The 27,693-nt window shown below is 38.9% G+C and overlaps 1 protein-coding gene across 13 annotated transcripts in view; it reads right to left on the bottom strand.

The window, feature by feature from the left end:
• The window catches only part of XYLB (xylulokinase), a 149,427-nt gene that overhangs the window by 94,040 nt on the left and 27,694 nt on the right, over positions 1-27,693 (bottom strand). For all 13 annotated transcript variants that reach the window (XR_014884122.1, XR_014884120.1, XR_014884119.1 and 10 more), the window contains exons 8-15: positions 26,842-26,914; positions 21,626-21,744; positions 19,932-20,013; positions 18,903-18,943; positions 18,356-18,471; positions 16,308-16,423; positions 13,629-13,702; positions 12,809-12,905 (exon numbers count right to left, since the gene is read on the bottom strand). Coding sequence is in view for 2 of the 13 variants with exons in the window: in XM_085226977.1 (XP_085083103.1) it covers positions 12,809-12,905; positions 13,629-13,702; positions 16,308-16,423; positions 18,356-18,471; positions 18,903-18,943; positions 19,932-20,013; positions 21,626-21,744; positions 26,842-26,914 (718 nt within the window). In the remaining 11 variants the exon portion in view is untranslated. The remainder of the gene's footprint in view (positions 1-12,808; positions 12,906-13,628; positions 13,703-16,307; positions 16,424-18,355; positions 18,472-18,902; positions 18,944-19,931; positions 20,014-21,625; positions 21,745-26,841; positions 26,915-27,693) is intronic.

Here is a 27,693-nt window from a genome sequence, read left to right on the forward strand (position 1 = left end):
AAAATTGTGCATTTTCTTTTGAGTCTTTGTTAGTACCTATGTACTACACAACTGCAATGCTTGTCTTCTTGAACCTCTTGTGCATAAGTGGCACTATGAAGTCAGGAAGAGGTTATTGTATAGTCATACAAAATGGATTTGGCAAGAAAGAGGCGGAAACACTGCATTTCAACTGAAAAATATGACTTTCAGCACACGACCAGGCTAGAGCATCAGCTTTTTTTCTTTTCTATGCAACAAAGGAAGTACACAAGTAGAAGTTCCTTATCTTGTCAAACCAAGCATTATAATTACAAGAAAACAGAAAGGAATAAGGGTATCATTCCTCAGCGTAGAGTGGGATTTGGTAAAGGATGAATTGGTGCCCTCTAGGGATCTGGATATGCCTTCTTTCCCTCAGTTACAAAAGAATTATAAACATGCCGGGAAGGAAACAGTTATTCCATCCTGTTCTGTAGCTGAATCATGAATCAAGATCCGAGGTATCAATTTACCCTCAGGAATCTTTTGTTGCACAAGTTAATTTACCTTTCCTCCTATGTAAACCTGGTGTCACCTTACTGTTTAATATTGAAAGTTATTGACAAAGGAAACGCTGATTCATGAAATAGAGATTTTGTTCTAATGTATTCATGTGAAAACAAATGAGCCTGTGCCATCGCGTGGTTCTTCCTCTTGCTCACATTTCATTTCAGCCCTGTCAGAATTTCCAATGGGGTGAGTGAATCCTGAACAAATTCTGCAGTGAGTTCTCAGTCATGGGCCACTGAATTGGATTTTAAAGAAAAGCTTCATCCTTAGTGCAATAAGAACTGCCCTTGGAGTGTAAAAGGACACTAACTCAGAGTGTAGCAAAGCTCTCTCTGAAATTGGAGGGCAGTGGGCAGAGAACAGGCTGCCCCAGTGCAGTGAGCACAGCCCTGAGTGCCAGAGCTCATGGAGCGTTGGGACTCTGCTCTCAGACACAGGGCGTGATACTGGGGAGCTCCTCTGTGAAGCCAGGATTTGGACTCAAGGATCCCTGTGAGTCCCTTCCAGCTCAGGATATTCTGTGGTTTTGTGATACGGCACATCCTGCTCTATATTTGCTGCGTCAAAATCCTGATGGAGATTTATATTCTAATTCAACACTACTTATCTTCACTATTCTTACACCTGTAGCAGCTTGATTGCCCAGGCTGCCCCCCTGAAACCAATTAACTCCTGCAATATGATGCTATATGGGCAGAGGATTGTTCTGGAAGTCTGGTTGCCCCCTAATGGAAAGAAGTTTGGAAGAAGCATCTGAAAACATCTGTGTAAAAGCATATTCAAAAATCTCTCACAAGAGAAGGCCTAGCAGTGCCAGCCTCAAAACCACAGCACATCTCCCATCAGGAAAAGATCATCATAGTCTTCCCCAGAAACTGCTCATCCACTGCAAGCAGACACTCAGCATCACCCTCTCCCAGGATCCCAGCAGGATACATTCAGTGTTACAGGCACAGTTCAGCCCCAGCTCTGCAACATGGCACTGCCACGTGTGCTTGGCTCACGCAGAGCTACAGGAGGCCAGCTCACAAGCCTACCCTTGCTCACAGTGTCCCACAGGGAACCGCCACAGCGCATATGGAAGAGCATGGAGAACAACCTGGAATAATCTAGTTCTGGTATTAGAAGATACACTTCAATTATTTTGGACGTTTTCATCCTACAGGGAGATAAATCATCTGAAACCTGCATTCTCCTCACTAGCTACTAGTATTTTAAGCTAGCATTACAGAAGCCACTGAGCATTTATTCAGGTGAACTCATGTATGTAATGGAGTTGCCTTAAGCAACTCTCCCCTGCTTCTGTGCCTCCTGTGACTGTGCTGCCTAAAGTTCACTTTTATCCTTGTCTGATGATCACAGCTGGGCAGGAGTTGTAAAACTTCAGACTCGAAGGCCTTGCAGCCTCCACCAGACACTGCTGGCCGGCCAAACAAAGAGAAAAAGCAGCAAGAGGTTTATTGTAGGACTGGTATTTTCCCAGCTCTTATTGAGCAAAGCTTTTAATCTGATGTATTACATTTAATGAAGAGTCAGGAACTTGCACTGCAAGTAACAGATCAGATATAATTGGAATTTGTTCCACACCACTGGCCTCCATATATCAATAAAAACAATAACCATATTGGATTTTAGGCTCACTTCATTTGCATTTCTTAATTTAGTGTTTAACTAATTTAACAGTAGTAACGATTTAATTCAAATTAAAACCTAAGGAAAATAAAACAATTTTTAAAAGCCATTAAAGATTTCATTAAGTTCCATCTAGATTAATATTAACTTTCTTAGCGTTTTCTATAAATGTTGTTTTCTTCTTGCCACTGAAACAAACATGAAGTTTCCTATCCGCAGTCAAGCTTTAGACAAACCTTGTTAGATTTATTGGTTTTATTTTAAGTAATTAATTAATATACATTAGAGTTATTCAGAAGAAAAGCACAAAAGAGGCAGGAAAACAGATGAAGTTGTTTTTCAAAACACAGCATTCAGCTCAGCTAATTGTTCTTTGATCCTTTTACTTGGAGCTTTTAGGTATACACCATCCATTAGATCACATTTCTCACACATTTGTGGTATTACTCCTAAGCATGAGATGCACAGGAGTTACTGAAGCCACGCTGGTTTTACAAAACATCTTTGTGTCTCTACATGTAGCAGTCATTTGCACATGAATGGCTTTTCAGACAAAAGAATTCATTTCTTACTAAAAAGTTTAAGTTCTTTACATCTCCAATCCTGCCTCCCAGCCTCCAGGTGATACAGGGAAGTTATTTATATAATACAGGTGCTACTACTATAGATAGATATAGCACATAATATAAGCTTTCTTGTTTTAACCAGTAGAATATCTTCAGTCCTCAACATATTTTTGCTCTTGCAGCCTCCAGGAACCCTCAGCTGATTCTACTGGGCACGTACCAATGATCTACTAGGAAGGACGTATGGAGAAGGTAGGTGCAAGAATTTAAAATGAGGTCTCTTTAAACTGGAGATGCTCACTATATCAGATTAGTCCTTTGGTTACAGCAGAAATAAATAGTTAAATATTCAGGCCTTCAATGAGCTTTCTAACTAATTTCCAAAGATAGAGAAGAGTTAGAAGTTAGAGTCCTGCACACCTTATTTCCCATGAATAACCTTTATTCACACAAATGGCAACATTGAAATCAACAGGAATGCTCCAGCAGTGATGTTCACATGTAATAGTTTAGCTAACATTTGAAGTTTGCACTGAACTGTACTGCAGCTCATGGCAACAACAGTAGTTGAAAGAATTTATGAATACCTTTGATTTGTGAATAAAATAGAAGGTTAAAACAAAAATGAGAAGCCATTGGGTCCTCAGCATTTCCAATTTATTTAAAAGCCACAATTCTACCTTTGCAAGTAGATATTCCAGCAGTTTTTTATTCTAATGTGCAAAGCTTCAAAAACAATGGCTTTTGCATTCGAAGACAAAGTTTGGTCTGTAGTACAAAGCTTTTTATCATGTACTCTGAGGCGCAAGTTTACCTGCAAGTGAACACTTAAGTCATCTAAGTGGAAGTGCACTTAATTTGAAGAGATTAGTCAAGTAGCTCTCCACTTGTACACTTGTATTACTGTTATAATTAGAACTACTTCAAAACAACAAAAAGTTCTATTTTGACCACAATAAACACAGAGGAAAAAGATCAAAAGCACCTCAGCTGAAGAGAGTGAATGCTTTAAAAAAAAAAAAAAAAAAACCCTTTAAAATCCTTTTAGCTCTGTGACCAATGACCACCTTCGTTCCAATGCTACTTAGAGGGCTGCAACTACACAGAGTAATATGTGATTTTATTTCCTGCTATTTTTCATGTTTTAAGTAGCCATTGAGAGGAATGAAATACATTACTGATTTGTAACAATGCTGAGTGCCCTTCAGCTTTCCATAATTACCACTTCCTAAGATGCAAGCATGAAAATTGCTACGTACAGATAAATATTGACATTTACCTGTTAGCTAATAGATGCTAATATTGAAGAGGGAAAGAACTGAGTAGCCCTATGCTGAAAAAAATGAGGAGGAGAGCAGTGGTGTGCTAGAATAGAGCCTCCAGAGCCTTCCTCCAGCACATGGATACCTCTCTGTAGCAACCCCGAAGAGCAGACCATCGGATATACAGCATGCAGTGCTGTGAAGAGCAAGTCTAAGAACTACAGGCTTCATGGAGAGGGAAACACCACCTTCTCAACCTGCCTAGAAGCCAAACTGCATGCTGTTTTCAGCCACACTTTCTCCCTGTCCAATGATCAAAAGTCTAGGCCTCAGTACCCTAACTTTGGCTTGTGTTTTAGTCAATCAACCACAGGCTGTCCTTTTTTAATGAAGTAAACTGAGTACAGTGCCTAGTACGAGCAAAATATGATCCTAAACCTTCTACCAATAAACCCCATACCTGAGCTGTAACAAAACTCTGCTAAAAACAGACCACAACACAAGAAGCCCCTGAAGAAAGGTACTATCAATGACAGTGTATTTAGATAAGTACACTGAAACTTCAGCTACCAAATTTCGGCTAACAAAATCTAATGTATGTTCAGCTCAGTTCCTTCGCTGTCCAAAATACTGCTGTCATTTGATAATACATGGGTACGTATTCTTTAGTTTTGCTACCTCCAGTGGTGTTGGTGCCTTGTAAGAAGAAAGAATTACATCTGTGCATACAAAACAGCTTCTAGTGAAGTTTTCCAGATGGAGATTCAGCTCAGTTCAATTCCTACGCTGCTGTCCCTTTCACTTAGTGCTACTGCAGAAATAGAAGTACAAAAGCATTCGGATTTATATTTTAATATGGTGCTAGCTGATTCCTACAATCAAGAGGCAGTTGAACTTTCATCTGCTAAAACTTCCGGTAATTACACATCTCAAAAGAATCAACAACATTCCAAAAGAATCAGATAAGCACACCCAGAGAAGAAATAGTAAGAAGTTACTGAAGTCATACTTCTCTAACATTTCAGATTAAGGTTAATAGGTGTATTTACATGCAGGAGTTATCCCCTAAAAAAAACCTATTTCATTGCAAGACACTCTCAAATACAAAACCATCTCAAATCCACCCTCTCTTTACAAATATACATGCTTCTATTTTTAATTCAAGTTTCTAGATCATAACAATAAATTTCTGAAAGCTTGTTAAGCCTCAAGTATTGTCAGACAGAAAAGAAATGCTTTAAAACCAACAGCAGTGGTTGAGAAGTGGTCATTTTAAGCTCACTCTCTCCTTGAGTAGTAACTGATGTACAATGCTCAGTAGGTACTCCTGAGTTTAGTTTTAGTTTTAAGTCTGTTTAATGCTGTACAACCATTGTAACTGCAATAGGATAGAACAATTTTTTTTTTAAATGTTATTTTACCTATTCTTTAGACTGTCCAGGTAAGAAGAGCATAGCACTGCTGAGCTGAAGGACAAAGAGAAATGATATCACTGTCCAGAAGCTGGGATCAGGAATTTCATGTAACCTAGTAAATCCTTAATGGACTCAATGCCATGGATGCTCTAATCTCACACTCTTCCACCCATCCAATTTGTCCACTTTGAGTCAGTCCAGTTACTGATCCCAAATTTCAGTCTCCAAGTGTAAGCTAAAAACTGTTCTGCTGTTAGAAGTTCTTTCTTTGACATGAGTAAGTGCTGCACTCGAAGCCTATTTTAATGAACTTCCCATTCTTTTCCATCTTTACACTTGGACTAAACTGACACAGTGAAAGCCTTGGGGCTAAGATGTGTCATTTTGTGTGTGCTATGCATCCCTTTGCCAGTGCATAGATTAGATGCAACACATACAGGCTAAAAATGCTGTAATTTAAAGGTGGAAAAAGAAAACCTTTCAAATGCATTCTTAGGAACCACAGGCCAGAAATAAGGAAGAAAAGCTGTCCAAATTCCTTCCTATAGAGAATTAGTTATCCAGTAAGCCACAAAATTCCACCCGTCCAAAAAAACTGTTCTTACTTACACAAGAAATGCGAAGGGTTGTGTTTCTTTTTTCTTGAAATCATTTCAATAAGCACCGAGTAGCTGCCATCCAGAAATCAAAGTCTGGATGGAACTAAAGCTATAGACAGCCAAAGCAGTTTTGAAAGCAGGTTAAACCTGTCTTACCTAATCTTATACAACAAACAATCTCACAGCTAAAAATCACAGTACAGGCAAATAGAGTAGGTAGGGAAAGAATGATTTATCTAGTAGAACCTCTGTTAACACTGAAACACTCAAGTGTGGGTTGATGCAACTGAAAGCAGTGAGACACTTAGTGTTCAGAGCTGATGCATCATGCGAGCTGTGCTAGAGAAGTCAAATCACCTTAAACCAGAAAAAAAAAAAAAAAGAGACAGCTGGAGGGTCTGTGGAAACTTGGGAGAGCTGATTAGAGTTCACTAACAGGCCTGTCACATTCGAGCAAGAAAAATGAAAATCCAGAAAGACAGATTTAAAGAGGAAGAGAGTTTTAAAATAATGAGTATCCAATATACGACTAAGGGTTAACTAAGGTAAGAGTAGGATTTTACAAGCAGCAGCAGCAGCATCAAAACAGAAGATCACCGCTGTTGGTATAAATATATAACCAGCTACATGTATGCACAATGTATGCACATGTACAGATCAGCTAAGCTTCCTAACAATGGCTTCTTCTACAGATTCACATTTCTCAGACAAAAACGGATGACTCTGATCCTTCAAGTTAACTCTTCAATAACATCAGCGATCCCTTTACGAAAAAAAACAAAACGGGTATTTTTAGAGGGAAAAGCTTTTATTTATTTTCATTATCTTGTTCTTAAAGCTGTCAGCACTAATAGATCCACTGCACCTCTGTCAAATGCTGCATTGTTTGATTTCAATTTCTGTTAACAACGTGCACCTTGCTCATCATTTGAGGTTTGCCTACCTCCAACTTCTAGTTACTGAGCCATAATATTACTGCCTGTAAGACTCTAGAGAGTCCTATACAGTCAGATTTCCTTTCCCCAAGAAGGTACTTACAGACTGCAATCATGTCATTCCTTTGCTAATACAAAGAGATTTTAAACTACACATCAGTCTCAAAAACAAGTGATAGAAGGAGATTTATCAGATAACCCAACTGATCGCTAAATCCCTGGCTTCCAGAGATCCATAAGCTCTAACAAAACCAGGCAACTGACAGCCTGTTTTTCTGAACACTGCTTGAAGAGCACATCTACAGTTATAAACAGTCTCTCCTAACACAGGGCACAGGAATTGAACCATTTAAATAGTTGGTCTTTTGCTGACCAAACGTTAAAAGTGATTGTTCAAACAATGACAACGTTTTATCATTGTGTCAAGAAAGAAAGACAGATAGCACCCCTTGCAACCTTTTTATTAACTCTTCAGATTTTCTATCTTCACTGTGTTTCCTGTGTATGTATAACAACAATAAAACAAAATAAAAGCAAGACAATAGCCACCGCATGAAAAAGCTGAGAGCACGTAAGCAGCTTCCTTAGAGCACATTAGGTCATTTCCTTCAGAGACATTTCATCTAATCCTTTTAAAAATCAGTTATACTAATACTGTACTCTCCTGAGCCAAGTAATAATAAAAAGGCCCTCTTGCAAAATACTTGGTCAGGGAATTGGTAATGAGCTAACCAACCTTCCACTCCAGACCACTGGCTTAAAACCAAGCCTTGCTTGATCGTGCCTAAAAGGCTCTGCTACGTGATACAAGTCTGATGGTCTGGGGGAAACAAAAGGGGCTGCTAGGAAGTTCTTTGCAAGGTCATGCCCATCTCACAATGGCACTCTTATCAGTCTGAAGTTTCATCAGAAAATACAAATATCCTCTACAGCAGAATCACTGATTTATCTGGGAGGAAGATCCTGCCTTTGATGAATACAAAGTACTTCAAGACAACATTTCTCCCTCAAAACATCCAGGCTAAAGATGCAGTGGCATAGGTATTTTGTGTTCTGTTTGTCCCACATATTTCAGTTTTTCTGCATGTTCCAATCCAAGCATTACCACCATTCACTATTATTTTAAACTTCATCCTCCTCTTATTTTTCCAACTGTTTTCACTCACTTTCTGGAGCAAAAAAGCTCTAACACCGCCGTCACCCCTGTGCTGCTGAAACACCACCAGCACTCTTAGCAGCAAACAGCAAGAGACAAGCATAAAGCCAGCACAACATTTTAGTATTGATTTCTGTAGGAAATTTAAATCCCGCAGGGCATAAACATCAATTTAATCTGTATGCAACTACAAAATGGCTTCGCTCGCAGCGTTCCTCGTTTCAGGCAAAACACTGCTACGACTCGAGTAGAAACACACTCAGCTGTGAGGACAGACAGACTGAACGAGTACCCCAAAGCTGCCAATAATTAGCAACAGAGTTGGAGGCTACAGTCGTAGAATCCAGGCAAAGACAACCACCGGCCTAACACAGAGCCATCACTCAGTGTCTCAACAATCAGTGGCATCTCACCTTGCCAAACTGGAGAGCAACCTACCGTCAAGACGACCACCACTGTGCTGCAAAGTGACAGCCTCACACCTCACCTTCAGGCTGCCGTGCCCCCACGTGACAACATGAACAATGAAACAACAGCTCCACGTACTAACTGCTGTTTTCTGAGCTCCCCTCACTCCACCAGGCTGCTTTCCCCGCCGACAAAGAGCCACTTTATTGCTACCCTCAACCAGCAGCAATGAGCACCTGATGAAAACACCTCCTGAAAAAAAAAAAAAGGCAAACTCCACATTGCTAGATTTAGGCTGAGTTTTTAAAGTGAAAACACCTGTTTTCTAATTACTGAAAACTCACGCCCAGCATGCTCTGAAGTTTCCTTGTTTTCCTAGCCAAGCATTTTAACTGCTGTTTTGTTTAAGGATGCATCCTGTTGTATATTCAATGAGAAAGATGCATTTTCACACTCGACACACTAGTAACATATGGCACTTAAGGAAAATAAAAAAGGCTCCTTCTTAGTACAGTGCAAAAAACACAGCCATGTCTGTGTCACCCCAGCCAATACATAAGCACCAAGTAGTGTCAGCAGAATTCAGGGCACCAACATCGTTTGCAAGTGATGGATTTATGTACGTAACAAACTGTAAATTACTTAATAAACACAGATGCAGGATTTTAGAGATAATGCGTTTGCTTGTAAAACTTGGCACCTTCTAGCCATCTCCCCCTGCTGATGACAGTTAGGTGGCAGAATCAGATTGCTAAAGGTATAAAAAAAATGTAATGCATCAGCACAGTGGGCAGCTACAGTGTTAAGAAGTCACTAACAGGTAAAACAACAACACGAACACTGAGCCCTGGACTAAAGCTAACAGCTTTAAGAAAACCTCCTACCCCAGATAATTACCCTACCTACAAGGCAGGGTTCATTAATTGCTGCTGCAGCTTCACAGCTCTAGCACATCTGACCTCATATCTACATATAGACTGCTCAGATTGTTATCAGCATACCAGCACATCATTTAAATATCTGTTGTTTGTATATGTAACCAGTGCCAGAACCCCAACTTTGTTTTCCTTCAGCATACATCACATACACCTCTGCAGTATTTACTTCACTGACTGGTGACCAGGGGAGAAGATTTTCTCCCAAGAATCATTAGTTTTGCAGGTGTTCACCAGAACAATTTCACTGGGTGCAAGCAAGGACCATCATAATGTTCTCCAGCCCACTGCCAATATGAATTTTCAGGAGTCAGGAGTAGAATCAACACTGAAGTGATCATCAAGATTATTAAAGTATACAGTGGCAGATCACTCTGAGCCACTGACAGTTTTATAGCTGCTGTGATCACCTGTGTCACTGAGCTGCAGACATTGTCATCTCTCTGTGAAGTTGCCATGGTTTTGACCAAAGAAATGTGTATGTTCCTTCTTACAAAAGGTTCCCAAAACAGGCAACAAGTACAGCTATATGATCAGCATCTGAACCCCAGTTGCAAGCGTGGCTTTCAAAAGAGGATGGTTGCAAGCTGAAAAAGGATGTGACAAAACAGAAGTGTTTACGATACAATCAAAATCCAGGAAAATAAAAGCATAACAGCAAACCTTCAACTTATCTGCATGGATCTCTGAATGAGAGGATGTAAACAACAGGCACAGACCAAACTTCACTTGTTTGTTTCAAGATCACAACACTCTATCCAACCCTTAAGCAAAACAGGATATAGGGTGTTACTGAATGATTTCCCCTGAAATCTGATTGAGAAAGATTAGAGCAATTAGAGCAAAGTGACACACACTTTTAAACCCCTCAAATCACAACTAATGTAAGGTCTAACTTTTCTCTCAAAGATCATCTGGCTACTCTCTGCCATTTTCAGAAGCAACACACATCCCAGTCTCAAAGGAAAAAATCATGACACAGAATCTCCTGCCCTCTACTGGCACACAAGCTGCACTGAACCCTCTATAGACGGTAACTGAAGAGCTGTTTTAAGGCTTATTATGCTATTCTTCATAGTTTGTGAAAGATCTATAATGTATTGGATGTGTCAAACTTGCTGCATAATCTCACACGTAAAACAATACTTCAGCATCATTGCACCTCTTCCTGCAGAGCTAGGTAGAATGAGAAGCTTTAAAGTACTACTAGCAAGATAATACATTCATTAACTGAAAATGAACTCTAAGAAATTATCTAACATATCCAAGAACTCTGAAAGACAGAAGTATTTTCTACAAAATTCTCTTCCACTAAAAAACCACTTTCTGGCATACCTGCAAGCTTTCACAATTACAGTCAGCCAAAGTGCATTTGGCCCAGGAATGGAGAGGCAGGTTCACAACTGCAAAAATGACTTTGCAGCACCTTGATGCCAGAGCTGTAGAAATCCTCAGCCAGGTTTCTGGCTCATTTGCTCGTTTGAGATGGTGCCATGTAAACCTCAGGATGACTTCAGAAAGTGCTTGTTGTGACTGACCGTATCGCTTCCATCTTCTGTTGCAGATAGATTTAGAAGTGCCATCACTTAACCTTCTGGATTTTGCAAGCAGTTATTAGTCACAGCAAGTATTCTCTTACTGATGTAAACAACAGATTTACACTGCTGTAATTGCATTTGTGAATGCAATTCTTGATTCCTGGAAAAATGAAAGCAAATTCCCCATGTAGAATAGGCCTAAAAAGAATTGAATAAGCACAAGGATCTTGACTGCATCTTTCATACAAAAAGTAAATGAGGTTTAATCACATTAAAGCCAAAAAAAGCAGCAGCTATAGCTATGAAACAAGAGAAAGCCTGATAGTATCAGAGTAACTCCCACAGAGCTCATCCATACCCTGAAACACATTCAGAACACACCCTGTTTTCAGAGCTGTCACACAACAAATGCAGATGCAAGCTTGCCATCACCACACAAACAACAGAAGATGACATTTAAATAATACCACTAAGGAAAAGTAGGAGATGCATACAGCCTACACTATGTACAGCAGTTCTTTCTCAAAGCAACTCATCTGTTAGTTACCAAATAGCTAGACCCTTGGGATGAAACAAAGCAAAAGCATACAAGGTTCCAAGGAATCGACAGGAAAACAATCTCCTTTTTGCTGTAGATCCTACAACACTAAAATTAAAAAAAAAAAAAAAAAGGTATGTGTGCTTTTAAAGCTTATGAAATCCTACAACTGGTGAGGTTTTTATCTGCCCTATTTAGCCTAAACACACGTAGAGACAATTTCTACCCACTCATTCCTGCATCAGAGTTGTCTGACATCTTAAATAGTTCTTCTCCGACTTTGTGTTTGTCTGAACCCTGACATTTATGAAGTACAAATGTATCTTCTTCAACCATGAGCTTCTTAGCTGCATAAGCCCATCATAATGAAGAGCCAAATCTATGAACGGAGTAGAAATCGGTATTTTAAACACAATCTATTTAAATCTCTGTCTGCATAAATAACCTCCACAATTAAATACTGTTTTCAAGAACAGAAGAAAAACAAAGTCACAACAGTATCCCTCATGATTGTGGATAAGAGCACAAAGGTTGGAGAAAGTAAAAGGCTTGTAAAGAGGTCAGGATTTGTTTTAAAGCGTATAAATAACCAACATTTTATTCTGCAAAGTCATTATTTTAGAAAGCTCTCAAGAAGAGTTAATTCAGTGTTTTTAAGATGCTATTGGATGATGTACTGGCAGAAAAGAAAAAAAATAAAACAGCTTCTCAAATTTCCTGTATTTTTCCCCTTGAGTTACACAGGACAGTAGTGATCTGCTTCCACCTCTACAAGTAAAATACCAGCTGATTTTGCTGCACTAAAAATTCTGGAGTGCAACATCTTTTTTTCCTTTCTAAATCACAAGACAGAAAAATGACTTCTGTTTATTAGCAGAAAACTCTGGAGATAAGTGAGCATCTTATGACAGGTCCAGGAACTGAACATAGATTTCAGATTTTCTGAGTTACAGCCTGATGCCTCAGGCAGAAGCCCAGCCTTTTTTTCACTTAACAAAGCTATCAAAGTCCAAGCTCTTATTTAAAAATTGACAGTGCAGCTTAGTAACAAATAGCAAGAATACTTGAAAAGAAGTAATCGAAGTTCAATCGTTGCTACTTCTGAAATTAATATCTGCAAAAACTTGTCCCCAGCATACTGTCAAAAATGTTTCCAGCAGGCTCATTCAGAAGTCATACTAGTTTCTGTATCTTTTAGGACACGATTCACAATACTGACATTACTGTCAGAGCTCCCATCTTTGTGTTTGAACTGTATTACCATTTGTTCTGCAGCTTTTTCAGCGTACTTACTGACTTTATACCCCAGCTTTTCAGCATGAATCCTCTTGGCCATGAACTGCCCTTCAATCAAGGCTCGTATTTCCACCTCCTTTGGAAAGTTCAAAACCTGTATCGAAAGAATGAACGCATTAAGTTAACCAGCATCTTACACAGCATACAATGCCAGGATGGTGACAGGTTAAAAGCACAAGACAGATTTACAGTTCATTATCCTTGTCTTCACTCTGAAGTCAGCCTTCAGCTAGGCCAGTCCTCTATTCGTATGCATAAGACATATAAAGACTCAAAAACGCAACCCATAACCTTGGAACTGTTGGCAAATCCATCAGTCCTGAAATCAATGCAGAACGGAAAGAGGTACTAGTGTGAATTGTAAACTATTAGTATTTCTCAGCACCAAAGGCTGCTTAAGGATCAATATCTCAAAAATTGAAAAATTAAAGTATATAAAATTCAAACACTTTAAGCAATGCCAGAGGGTTTAAATCTATGTATTTCTATCTGCACAGAAGTGAAACAAGCTTTTTGTTAGTTGTTACAAGTAGCATCTTTCAGTCCTCTGTTAACCAGATGAAAGCTAGCAGAAGCGGGAAAACATTGAACAAAAAAAAAAAAAAGAACGTTTCACAAAACAGTTGACTTTTTCCATGTACTACAACTAATGCCTACAAACTTGTGTAGCAGCAAGAAGCAACGAAGCATTCATTTAAACAGTAGGACTTGGAACTTGGAAGCAAGCATCTCAGACAAGAAAAGAGATAATAGCAAATCATTTCAGGCTTTGGCAGCACATCTTCAAGGTTTTAGGCAATAACTAGATTATCACTACCTTTTGGTTGTCACTGTTGAATCTGTGAATCCCAACTGCTTCAGGAGTGATTTCCATCACGTCAAAGTAGAAACCTGCATCAGTTAACGTTGAAGAGTGTCATGTTTCCTCCTAGCTCAAAGCTGTAATCTTATTTCAGCACAGAGCTGAAATAATAAATACATATCATTATGTTTAGAAAGACATTTGATATACCACACAGCTTATTTCTTAACTAATTTCAGTCCAGATTTAATAAGTTTAATTACTTTTGGCTTTACAAAGAGAGAGGCTGGCTCTAGGCCTCTAAAACTTCATTAGAAATCTAAGCAATATAATAAAAGATAAGTCTACCAAAGAAGTTCTCATCCACCAGATCATGTACATATGCAAGTAGCACAGTACTAAGATAATATATAATAGAAATAGTTCCAGTAAATTATGTGCAAAGTTGAAAGAAAAAAAATGAAAAAGAGAGGTTTGTAAGAAGTGTGTAAGAATAGCAGAACATTCCATGCACTGGATTAGATTTCATGAATTTATTAGAGAGCATCAGATATTTTAAGTCACAAAGCAGAGCTGGTCTCTGAATAATTTTTATGAGATCTAAGGAAATGCAGGAATGCTTTGCAGACACTTAGAGGAAAAAGCATGACAAAGATTTCCTTTGCGTTGACAGCAAGTTGGTCAGAAAAGATACTCAGGAAAAGAGGAAAAAAAAAAAAACCCAAAAAACACAAGAACTGAAAAGCTGATCAGAGTAGCTAGGAAACTAAGGGCAGACTGTAAGGCTCAGGTCTTCAGAATGAGGATATGCTGCCCTATAAGCATTGAGACCAAGAAGCATTGCCCCCCAAGAAAACTTCACCCTAGCAGCTGCCTCTGCTCATCGCCACATCCCCAAAGCCTCCAAAGGCATCGGCTTGCTCAGAGTGTGCAGGGAACAAGGGATAAAAGAGGAAGTCGAACCAGGCTCTTCTCCACTCTGCTTTGCTCAGGAAATCAGAGACTCCTACATTTTTACATGTCATAATATGTATAAATAATATGTATCATATTGAAAATTAAAGATCATAGAAGTGACTCAATAACCCAGAAGTCACGCAAGGTTATCAGTTATCAAAACTGAAGGACAGCTTTCATGAAACACCCATTTTTATAGAGGACTGAGTTATCCAAGTGAATATATTGTAACACAAGTCCTGCTATCCCTGATATCAATAACAAGGTTTTCATCAACTTCCATTTTTCTTTCATATTGTCTGACTTTTGGAATAACTTCCTGCTATCAACTGACTTGATTCATCTTGTGGCAAGAAATGTCTGGCTACTTTAATACCCCCCATAGACTGGATTTGACAGGACATAATACGGATTCACAGAATCACAGAATGGCTAGGGTTGGAAGGGACCTCAAGGATCATGAATCTCCAACCTCCTGCCACATGCAGGGCCACCAACCTCCACATTTCATACCAGAGCAGGCTGCCCAGGGCCCCATCCAACCTGGCCTTGAACACCTTCAGGGACGGGGCATCCCCAGCCTCTCTGGGCAGCTGTTCCAGCACCTCACCACTCTCATAGAAAAGAGCTTTCCCCTGACATCCAACCTAAATCTCCCATCCCTCAACTTCAAACCATTTCCCCTTCTCCTGCAGTTATCAACCCTTTCAAAGAGTTGATTCCCCTTCTGTTTGTAGGCTCCCTTTAGGTACTGAAAGGCTGCAATGAGGTCACCCTGCAGCCTTCTTTTCTCCAGGCTGAACAAGCCCAGCTCCCTCAGCCCGTCTTCATAGGGGAGGTGCTCCAGTCCCCTCTCCTCTGGACCCTCTCCAACAGCTCTCTGTCTTTTTTGTTTTGGGATTCTAAGCATGAAATCATTGTTAACCTCACTTTGTCAAGAAACTGCATCTTAAATTCACTTTCATAGAGACTGAAGTCTTCCATAGCTTAATAACCCTACAGTGTTTTCTAAAATTAATTTTACTCAGATCTCACATGATTGCAATGATTTCAAATCCAACCGTTAAATATTAATCTTGATTATACAAATCAAGATTAATAAAGATGCTCATCTTTCAATGCCCTTGAAAATGTTAAATTTTCAAAAAGAAAATAATGTAAAAATTCAAATACTCAAGTTTTTTTTTTAATATTTTTAAAGTGTTTCAATTATTTTATTTAATTCACTTAGCCTAATGTTGGGCAAAACCAGGGATGAAGTGGCCTTTACAATACATGTAGGGGAAAATGCAGGACATTTGGGTAAAATTTGATATTACTGTTTTATTCACATGCACAGAGCAAGATTCCAGAGTAATGTTAAGAGATCAGCATGATTGAAAAAAAAAGCATGGAGCTATTTAAACCACATGGCTTGAGTCCTCAGAAAAAAAAACAAATCTCCTTCAGAAATCACTCATTTTAAACAATCTGCAGTTAACTTAGCCCTTTTCAATGGCCAAAAGAGATCCATAAATATCTTTTTCTTATTTAGTCAATTTTGAAGAAGAATACTATAATGACACTCAGGACACTCAGCCTGCCAGAGTATTTCTGAGTACACATTAAAAATTTCCCTTACACAGCTTAACTTAATCCTTAGTCTTTCTCACGACTCAAGTAAAAAGTAGGCACAACTCCTACTAAGTCACGTCTTTAATCAAACTCAGGAAATTCCAGTCCTGCCAAGGCTCATACCCAAGTTGCCATTGTTTCCAGCAATAGTAGATGATAAGGCTTTGGAGAATTCATCCCAGGAGCCTGAAGCACACTCATTTCGGATCCTCTCTCTCATCAGAGAGCCATTCTTAAAACTGAAACACATAAACATACCATATGCATTTTCCAAACCATTTGGCTCTAGATTTTTAAAGCAAATTGCTGTTTTTTATGTAATATTGCTGCTTATTACATCAACAGAAGACAGCTGGGCAATCAAAACTATACTATCCTCTCTTCATTATGTAAAGAGATGGAGAAGCAAGAAACTGGGTAAGAGAGAAAACTATTACAAGATATGTTGATGAACACAGTGCAGAGATGCTCTTCTACATTTCTCTAATGAGTTGGCTTACACCTAGGCTAGCAAGTCATGCCATACTCAGTCTAGCTCTAACAGCTACCACATCTCAGAGCACCAAGGACAGGAGCTGCAATCCAAAGCCTGGCTTATCATTGTTTCCTGGTGTCCAAAGCACAGAAGAACACACATCAGCTCTGCCCGTTCTGGCTGTGGAACAGGACTTGGGGAGCTGTGTTTTTGTACTGAGAAATGATCTGAATGATGAGGTAGTTGACTTCCTGTCAGAAGCATTCTGTCATAGTAATAAAAGGCTGTGAGATGACTGTAAGGAGGAAGAAGAGCATCTCTTCACTGCATTACATAATTTATGATTTCAGGAGTGTGGTATTGGTATGGAGCCAGCTTGGGTCCAGTAAGACTTATGAGGTTTTGTTCCATGCCAGTATTGGCAAAGGAAGTCAAAACAGAGAAAAATTAGGAAAAAAAATTGAAACTTAAATACGAAGCTTCAAAAATAGCCAACTGTTGAGAAATCATATTATGAAAATCAGTAACTTGCAATCAACATCAACATTCTAAACTCAACTTCACAACCCTGCTCCCACTGTCATCTACAGCATCCTATTCTTTATTCAGATAAAGGCATCACAATTAAAAGGCAGATGTGAGCTCTGCTGAAGCACTTACAGTTTGATTTTGTGATATCAGAAAAAAAAAAAAAAAAAACACCAAGAGGTAATCTCAAAATCCAGAGGGAACAGGTTGCTTTAATCAGGAAGGCCATCAAATCTCCACTTCAGAAAATGCCATTTATACCCCAGCTAATTTGTAATAATCGAAACAACGTTACTACTATGACATATAAGAATCAGTCAAAGCAGGGGGAATCAAAATTTCCTTAAGAGGGCTGTATCTGTACACTCATAACTAATGAGTCCATTACACTTTCTGGAGTTCTTCCCAAGCAATAGCCCCATTCACTCCCACCAATAAATTCTGTGCTGTGCTCTGTGCAATCCCGAGGATTTAGACTTCAAATGTATCTGTAAAATACTTGTACCTGTAAATACTTTCTAAATACTCTGACTTGTAAATTTTTTCCCTGAACACAGGGACAACGTAGCTTCAGGTCCTCTTTCCACCTACTTGCTTGGATAGCAGCCAAACCATTCCCACATCACAGCAGCCAAAAGCCACCACGAGGATCGTTCTCTCAGCTCAGTTTCTTGAGATCTCAGTATTTTCCACATGCACAGCCTAATCTGTCCCTGAACAGCACTGATTATAGTCCTCCATGAAAAGAAACCTTTCACCTGCCCCATTATGTTCCCTCTGGACCACTAGAATAGCACAGAAGTCATACAGTTTGGTCAAGCTTCTGGCATTCCGGATTATTACATTTCAAAAGGCTATTATTCCTTTACCTTAAATATACTATCTTAGATTCATAGTGAACTGGCTCTATGAATATATAAAAATAATTTTGTCTTTTTACTGCCATGAAAATGTATCCATCATAACTCTGCAGTTGCAGTTACCCACGCTAAACAATGAGAATAGAATGCTCTAGCACTGATGCAAATGTTTCAGCAATAGATTGCCACAGACCATACAGAATGCTGAATGTTCTATTCAGGATCATTTTGCAAAAGGAATAAAACACTAACACAGAAATATGCTATTGATCCCAAACGTACAAAAAAAAAAAAAAAAAAGATATTACCATAAAAGTGCCATGTATGTTTGAGAATCAACAGGATTGCAGAGGATATGACCTTCTAAGGCTGGAGTTGGCTCCTGGATCCACAGAAACAATGTGTCACTTGTGCCAAGGCTAATCTGGAGGGGGAAAAAAAAAAGTAATTGAGGCGTTATCACAACGTGCATGGAAAGCAATACAGAAATTAAATTAAAACCATTTGTTATCACCACTAATTGTTTTTAAATTACACATTAAGTCAATTGGATTCATACTGAAGCTAACTCTGACTTTCAGGTTGTCACATCAGTGAAATACATACTAGACAGAGACTTGGGCCTTACTGACTGGAGCATTAGTTAAAAATAGTTACAAAGTTTACTTAAAATCTTTCAAACAGCTTGCACATTGACAGAAATAAAACAAGCATGAAGCCAATAAACAGAAAATCAACACTAGCTGATTAATTTGACTGATAACCTACAGCTACTGTCCTTGTTACTGTTCCACATTTCATACACTCTATTTATTCAGGGACACGAACAGTTTTCAGAAATACATTTTGACTTACTGCAATATCTCCTTCTTGAAGCCTCATCCCTGCCAATGATGCTGGAACCAGAAGTCAGATAAAAAGTTACTTGTGTGACTCAATTATAGCATACTGCATGAGACGTCACAGTACATTGAATTCACCATCTCAAGGTAGAATATAAATGGCAAGCATACTTGTGACAGTCTTGGCCTATACACCGTAAAAGAGTTTGGGTGATGGAGTTATTTTTGACACTGAATCAAAAACGTTCAAGGCAAAGAGCTACAGAGCTGCAGGATTCTCTAAAGTTTTATATGTTCAAGTTTTAAATATTGAGGAGCCTTATTTAAAGCACGAAGGCTTCCACTTACAGACTACTCATGTATCTATTGGACTAAACTGAATTTTAATCTCAAGAAAAATCAATTCAATTTTCAAGACATTCATCTCCCATTCTGCTCATGGGAAACATTCCAGGATGAATCCTATATCTCAATCCAAACCTGGACACACTCCTGTAATACAGTAAGCACTTTCACAGTCTTGAGAAGCAGATGTCTCTGCTCTGTCTGCACTTAAACAGTCTTGAGGATTACAAAACCTGACCCTAAATTAACATCTTCCCTTATATTGGGATCTACCACTCTGACAAAAGGACAGCTCTAACTCTTAGAGAAAAGCTGCAACATTTATCTCCATCTCTTTGACTCAGAAGATGAAACAGCAGGCTTTGAATTCACATTTCCTAAGTCAAAAATGGAAGCGATTCATTTTAAGAATAGACTGTTAGGTGGAGACAAACAAAAACTGAAGCTATCAGGAGGCAAATGAGGTCATCTCCAAATAATAGGTTAAGTGCAAGTCATTTGCAGTACCCTGCTTATCCAAGATGTCTATATCTAAGAATAATCAGTGACAGATGGCTGTCAGGAAAAGCTATTAATGCTGATAAATGTGATACTCTTCCACTGTATAAAAGAGCATCTGAGAATTAATATTATTGATCTAGAATTTTAGTACATACATAAACATATTCACTGAATCTTATACACTTAATCATCTCACCTGGATTGTCTCCTGTAAAGGCTACTATTTTACAGTCTGGGCTAAACTCATAACGCTGAACATAATATGGAGAAATGGATCCCTAAGGAAAGAAAGAAATACAGAGTAAGGAAAAAAAGCTCAAAATTGGAAAATAATCTCACAGTGTTGTAACATAGTCCAAAAACCCACAGAGCAGTTGCAAAAATAATTTCTGTATATTTAAGGCATAAATATTTTCCAGATTTTGAATGCAATTTTTTTTGTCAGAGAATCTCAGAAATACACGCAGATTAGATTTTGAAATAGATCAAGTAAGCAGTAGCATGTTAGCCCTGGTTCACTCTCATGTTATTCACATCAAATAACAAACATATCCACCTATTCTGCACACGTGCATGGAATACACAGAAACTAAAAATCCAATGCAGTCACAACATTAATAAACATCACAACATTAAATGTTGGAATGAGGGGTCTGGAACACAAGTGTTATGAGGAGCAGGTAAGGGATTGTCTAGGCTGGAGAACAGAAGACTCAGGGGAGACCTCATTGCTCTCTACATCTACCTGAAGGGCTGCTGACCAAGGTGGGGGGTTGGCCTCTTCTCTCATGTAATAGTGACAGGAATAGAGGGAATGGCCTCAAGTTGCACCAGGGAGATTCAGGCTGGACATTAGGAAATAATGGATGTGTTCAGAAAGTATTCAGAAGACATGGTTTGGTGAAAAATATTGCTAATATGTGGATGGTTGGACTGGATGACCTTGGAGGTCTTTTCCAACCTCAGTGACTCTATGATTCTAATATGACACCTGTTATTTTATGGGCCAAGAAATGTATTTTTTTTTTTTTTTTAAGCAACAGCTGATAGCCACAGAGGAAAAAAAAATAAGAGAATACAACTACCCTGAAAAAAGTACAAGGACTTTTTAATGTTTCTCTCCATTAGAGAGGATCAGCATTAGAATAACAAGTCTCTTACATTAACAGCACTGACTAAAGACAAATCAGTGACAGATATCTACACTGTTTCACATGTACACCATCTAAAGCAATTGCTCTTTTCTTTTTTGTATTAGATACTAAGACTAAATTGATCTACACTAAGAGATGTGAGCCTTGATTTGATTTCGTCATTATGCTACACGAATTGAGGAGCTCTAAACATCCCCAATTATTCACAAAGATTAACTCATTAATTCTACAATTTAAAACAAAGCTCCTGTTAAGTAACGCAAATGTTGAGTTCTGTTTCTGCAGCAATAATAGCCACACACAGTTCTGCAGTAGCCAGCTGACTAGGGGACATAGAGGGAAGGGGAAGGGAGAACCCCAACAATTCTCATCACCGGAGCATCTGCTAAATTGGTGGTCTTCTTAGCACAGAGCATGCTAGAATCCAGGGTGATCCACAGTGAAAGCTATGACTGATACCTGCTACCAGTTTCCAAAAGTGTCCACTTCTGCTCTGACACACATATGTACAGAATACCTGCAAATATTAAATCAACCAACATAGCTCTGAGGATAATTGTGCAACACAGACGCACACTCAAATATACTCCAAGAAAGAACCATCAGTTGAACTCTCAACAAAAAGCTCTATTTTTTTTTCCAGTGAGAAACATTTTGTTGTTCTTTGTTGTTTGTTTGGGTTTGGTTTGTTGGTTGTTCTTGTTTGCTCATTTAAACTCCTCTAGAAGGCACATACCAGAACTGAATGGGATGGCACAGGGTTTCCCAGTTTCTCCACTAACCCTGGTGCACAAGCATCAAGGCAGGATGCTGACCACACCTTTTCCCAAATTTGCAGCAGATTCATACCAGAACCTGAAAGATACAGATCAAAACAAGAAGCATAGATCAAACACAAAACTAGGGTAAAGAAAACAGACGGTATTACATTGCAAAATTCTGCCTTGTTACAGGAAGCAGAGTTTACAAAAAATACTTTACATTCAAATAGAATGGTCTCAGCCCTTCTAAGTATAATTGATACTGATGATTCAACCTAACTGCCTTTCATCTGTAAGGTTGCAGAAAATACTTCTCTGATGCATGCTGCAACAGACAAATCAGTTATTTCCAAATAAAGAAAAAGAAAACATACCTCCCAAACTGATTCCTCCTCAATCCTTCTACTTGATACAAATACTTCACTACTGTCTAGATGCAGCAGTGTCACCTGAAGGCAAGTTGTCCTCATCTGAGACCTAACAATGAAGAAATTCTATCCTAGGCAGCTTGGTTATACCCTACTATCTTTGAGCAGAGTATCAAACCAGCACCTACATCCACTGCCCACATTGACTCATCTTCCTCCATATCAGTGCTTCCTTCTTCAAAGACAATGAAATAAAATACCAGTTGCAAAAAAAATCCAGCTTAGAATCGTAGAATCATTAAGGTTGGAAAAGACCACTAAGATCAGCATCATCAGGCCAACACCACCATGACCACTAAGCCATGTCCCTCAGTGCCACACCTCCACGTTTCTTGAAAACCTCCAGGTATGGCAATTCTACCACTTTCCCAGGCACAACATTTTCTGTTTCACCTCTCATTGCTTTTTTTCCCCCCTCACTATTTTATTTGCATTGCCCCGGTTTATAAAGCTAACTGAAGTTGGTTAGTGATCAAATCTAAGCAACCTACTAAGCACTCCACATCCCTTGCTTATATTTCTAGGATGTCTTTAACTGCACATTTCATTAGACTTGAAAAATCTGTTAATGCTGTTCAGGGACATATTAATCTTACACTGGATTAACAATGTTTTCATTTCAAAGACTGTTTAGCCTGTGACTTATTTATCTCAGAAACACAGCCACATTTTCAGCGAAACACTGTGGAATACCTGAAGTTTCCTTCAATTCAATACGTCTTAAAACTGTGAAAAAACACAAAGGCAGTGAAGCTGACCCAACAGGCACTGCCTGTGGAATAAGGCACCCACAGCGCTGGGACACAGAGGAAGAGAAGGTTTGTAACCAAATTTCAGCCAGCATATCACAAGGCACTTACTCTGAACAAATCCACAAGCCTGCCATACTCCCTCTGCATACCCCACTGCTGGTTAATCGTGTACAAATAAGCTGACATTATCAAATCCCAGCAGCCTTTTTCCACAGATTAAAGACATTTATTTATAAAATATCTATTCATACAGCTCAATCCTAAGCATCACCAACAAGGTCTGGACTTAGTGCTTTGCACTGCACAAACACCTGAATAAACCAAGCCAAACAGCAGGAAATTTGAACTATATTTAGTAACATTTAAAATAGAATTAAATTTGTTAAATTCAATTCATCTAATTTCACGCAAATTAAACACACTTAAATTATGCACCAGTTAGTTTCCTTCTCCACTGTTAGAGTCGCTACCACCAAGAGAAGGAAAGATAATGACTCAGACCAGCTTTTCTCAGTTCTCTTAAATCTAGCCATCCCTCCTGCCTGGGAAACCTGAGTCCAGCATCACCATCTGCACTTCCAAGGGATGGAGGGAGTGAGCAGCCTCTTCCCAAGCCTTCCAGGCATGATAGGGATGCCTAGGAAGAATTAAGCAAAGCTAGAAAGTTTCCTTGAAAATCTCCTAATCAGCAAGCAAGGAAGGCTTTAAATAAATAGGAACTTTATTAGAGAAGGGTTTAAATCCTTCACCCCCATACCCTGCAAGCATAGGGAAACACTCAACCAGTATCTTCCAATGCAGTTTTTGAAGACATAAGGAGTGCTTCCAATCTTTCCTCCATAAAATAGGGAAAACACTAGCATTTATGACTGAAAAGGTCTAAGCTTATATATAAACTGAAATAGCACTTCAGTTTTATTGACTGGTAGACACAGTCACACAGAGACACTGTTATGCCCTGATAAAAGATAGACGAACTAATTTACCTCATTCTCAAAAACTAATTTAAAAGATGTGAAACAATTACTTGATAAGAACAATTTGCCTATTGGCCCAGATCACCCTATCCAACTACAGACACCTGAAAGAGAAACCAGAGAGCTGGATGCTCCCTGGAACTGCTTCCTCCTTCAATTACACGTGGAGCAACGCAACGAGCACCTAACTCAAGCACCTCTGGTTATGATCTATGCCACTTCTAGAAATGAAAGTTAGTAAAAAATGGCTTAAGAACATCATTGTAAGTTTAACATAAAAATAAGTAATAAAATTAAAAACAAGGAAGAAAAAACAACAACAAAATGCAATCCTTCAACTTGCCACTCCAGATGTCACCCCATCAGTAATGAGGAAGGTCAACAGTCAAGTCCACAGTCTGGTAAGAATGGAGGAAAGGTTCAACACAGAACTGAGCAGAATTCAGTATCCCACTGCAAGCATCACTGACTTAACATGAAGTGTTCAGGAGCACAACTGGGACTTGCTAACATTTACTGCTTATATAAAAATACAAGGTTGGAAAACAAAAAATCACCACAAAGACCAAAAGAAACCAACTAACTGGCTTCATTAATTAACAACCCAAAGATCAGTATTTGCATATATTTATAAATAGGTAAGACAGGTAAGTGCATTTGTATTACAGCACTCCAGATTGCCTTCTCAAGAGCTCAAACCATAAGCAGCATAACTGCTGACACCAACAGCCTACATCCAGAGTAAATTCAGCACACCATGCTTCCCTCTGAATAGGCTTCAGCTCAAAACATCCTAATTTGGTTGAACAACAGAAAAAAGTATGCTAAGCTATAATTTACCTAAGGCTCCTAGAAAAGCATTTCAAAAGATAAAGCTTCTCTAGGTCAAGAGCTGAGTAGCTGCTCTTTAAGGTGTCTTCTAAAAGAAACAACACCTGAAGCGTCCACTTTATTCAGGTCCCAAATGTATCTTACTTTTACCTTCCACACAATATAAGTGAAAATCATTCTTCGTTCCACCAAAATATAACTTGATTTCTTTTAAATCAATCATACAAGGTGCTCAGCCATTCATAAGGAGCCCATAAAGTTCATTTGAACTTTGTGGGATTGGATCTTTAAGAAGAAAAATTCCTAGAACTGACTAGCACATTCCCTACAATAAAATGAAAATTTGAAGAGGGGATTGTGCAGAGCTAAACAATTTGACAAGGTCTTTTAAAGGCAATATGACCTGAAGTCAAACCTACAGAATTGAAGATTAGGTCTATTATATGAACATTACTGAGAGCTGTGTTTCAAACTACAGTATACAGGTGCAACATAAAAGATCAAGGGAATTGCAAGAAATCGTATGTGACAAGCAAGTAAGTTTTTCAGATGGATCCAAGTAACTGCTGTATGCATTATATTTTAGTACTGAAATTAGAATTCTCTCTCATTACATTAACAGAAGATAAGAACATACAAGTCAAAATACAGCTTACATCACCAAAAAGTCTTCTGTGTTGTAAAGAGAACTGTAACATCCTGCTTAGTTCCCTTATCTTTTTTTCACAGAGATTTAATAATCTTACATGCTCTGAACAGTAGATAACATTGATTCAAGTTACGTAAATATCCAGAGGTACAACAGATAGGCTCTCCTTAGAGCTGTTCAAAAAATGCAACACATGTTCTATGAAAATCTTCTACTGAAGCAACATATTCCTTTGTCAGAAAAAAGCATCCCGAAGCTCTAAGCCTCTGTTTGAAACACAGGACACGGAGCTAGCTTCGTGGAGGTCGGTGAGTGGCTGAAATGCTCAATACTTGGGCCTACTGAGGAGCAAAGTAGCAACACTGTGGGCAATAATACACACAAATATAGCTGTGAAAATATACGGCTAACAGAACAAGACAAGATGACAGATGCAGTAATCACACAATTGCTTCAAAATAAGAATGGATTGTCTTGCAATTTTTAAGGTCTCAAATATAAATGGGAAATCTGGTATTGAATAAGTTGACCGTTAGCTAAAATTGAGTTGTCCTGCTTTTTCTATGAGCTCTGATGGAACAACAGAAGGGAAAAAATGAGCTGGTCTTCACATATTGGTGTCACCTACAGCTCTATAATGCAAAATTTCCTCAGAGAATCTTTTTATCTACCCTTTCAGCTCTGAAGAATATCTTCTCTTATTTTCAGAGAAGGAATCAAAAATGCTATTTAGAAATAATAGCGCAGCTCCCAGGAAGGAGGCACTGCTTGTAACTGCCATTTAAAATTGCCATTTGAAAGCTGGATAACTGAGATAACACACAACAGAAAGGAGAGACACTGGCCTAGTCACTTTGCTCTTTGTTCTGATGAATAGAGCAATACAGAAAGTAACATTATGTTTTTTGCAAATTGAGCTTGTTCTTTTTTTTTGGGGGGGAGGGCGGCAGGGAGGAGGAAGGGAGGCTTGGTTTTGCTTTTCCTCTGGTTCACTCCAGAAGAATCCCATCCAGTTAGATGGTAAAGAGTGAGAGAAATAATCACAGTATATGTCTTGCTTGCATCGTGCGCAACTCGGAGCCGAACCAGCAAAATACAAAGAAGTAGTATCAGAAGCTGACCTGACATCATCATCAGGAGTAGCAACAAACTGAAAGGATAACAGGCAGGAATTGGAACACAGGAAGTTCCATCGTAATGTGAGGAAGAATTTCTTAAATGTCATAGTGACGGAGCACTGGAACAGGCTGCCTAGAGAAGTTGTAGATCCTCCTTCTCTGGAGATATTCAAGACCTGCCTGGATGCCTACCAGTGTGACCTGCAGGGAGCCTGCTTTACCAGAGGGCTTGGACTCAATGATCTCTCATGGTACCTACCAACCCCTACAGCTGTGTCTGTGAGTAATTTAGCTTAAAAACTAATACGCTTGTCATTAAAGCTTAAAGACCAAAAATAAATGGCAGAGATCTCATCCCGCTTTTACATAAGATGGGAAGAGAGACAAAATCTGCCTTGCTAAATTGTCACTACCAGAAAACCCCATACATACTTACCATCACTGTAATCAATGGGTGCATAAGCTCCTAGGAAAAGGGAAGCTGCAAAACTGCTAACTAAAGAGATCCTCTGAAAGAAAAAAATTGTGAGATAGTGATTCTCATCAGTACTGACTTCAAAGAAAGAAAATAACTTAAATAATTGGAAGCAGCAAATGTTAATGGATGCTTAATGTTAGGCAGAATACACTCAGAAGTACATCTCCAAGGATTACTCAGTTCTGTATTCCTGCTAAAGCAACATGGCAGACATCAGTTTAAAGGTAACCCTATGATAAAAGCTGTTAATAGTTTTGCATTCTGAAACAGGCAAAATACACCTACTATATTAGCATATTCTATGTTATCATGAATTAATTCACAACTGAGGTATATTCCAGGATCTCCCTTCAAGGAAAAACACTCACAAGAAAAAACAATGATGTCTGGATGACCAGGGAAACAGCCACACACACTGATCAACCTCGAGGTCTGCAAGGCAAGGCTCTGACAGCACCTCCATCCGATCTCTTACCATGCCAGTAGAGATGACAGATCTCCTAGGATTTACTTCCAGGAATTGGTAATCTGAACTAAATCAGTATCCGCTGCTCTCCCTCAGGCTATGTTCCAACAGCGCATTAGATGCTGCAGGGCTTCTAGCACCAGTTCTAAAATGCCCTGGTCACATAACACAAAACACTGATGCAACATGAACTCACCTCCATTTCAAGTCTGCTAGAGAAACTACGAAGTTAATCAGCTACTGCTGAGTTTTTGGTAGGATCGAGTATCACCCGCCCCCAGAAGCTGGCATAAAAGCTAACAAATTCCTTATTGTGCTCTCTAATTCAAAAGAGTTGCAATTGT

This window comes from Meleagris gallopavo, chromosome 6 (assembly GCF_905368555.1).
Source record: "Meleagris gallopavo chromosome 6, MGAL_WU_HG_1.1, whole genome shotgun sequence".
Taxonomy (NCBI): domain Eukaryota; kingdom Metazoa; phylum Chordata; class Aves; order Galliformes; family Phasianidae; genus Meleagris; species Meleagris gallopavo.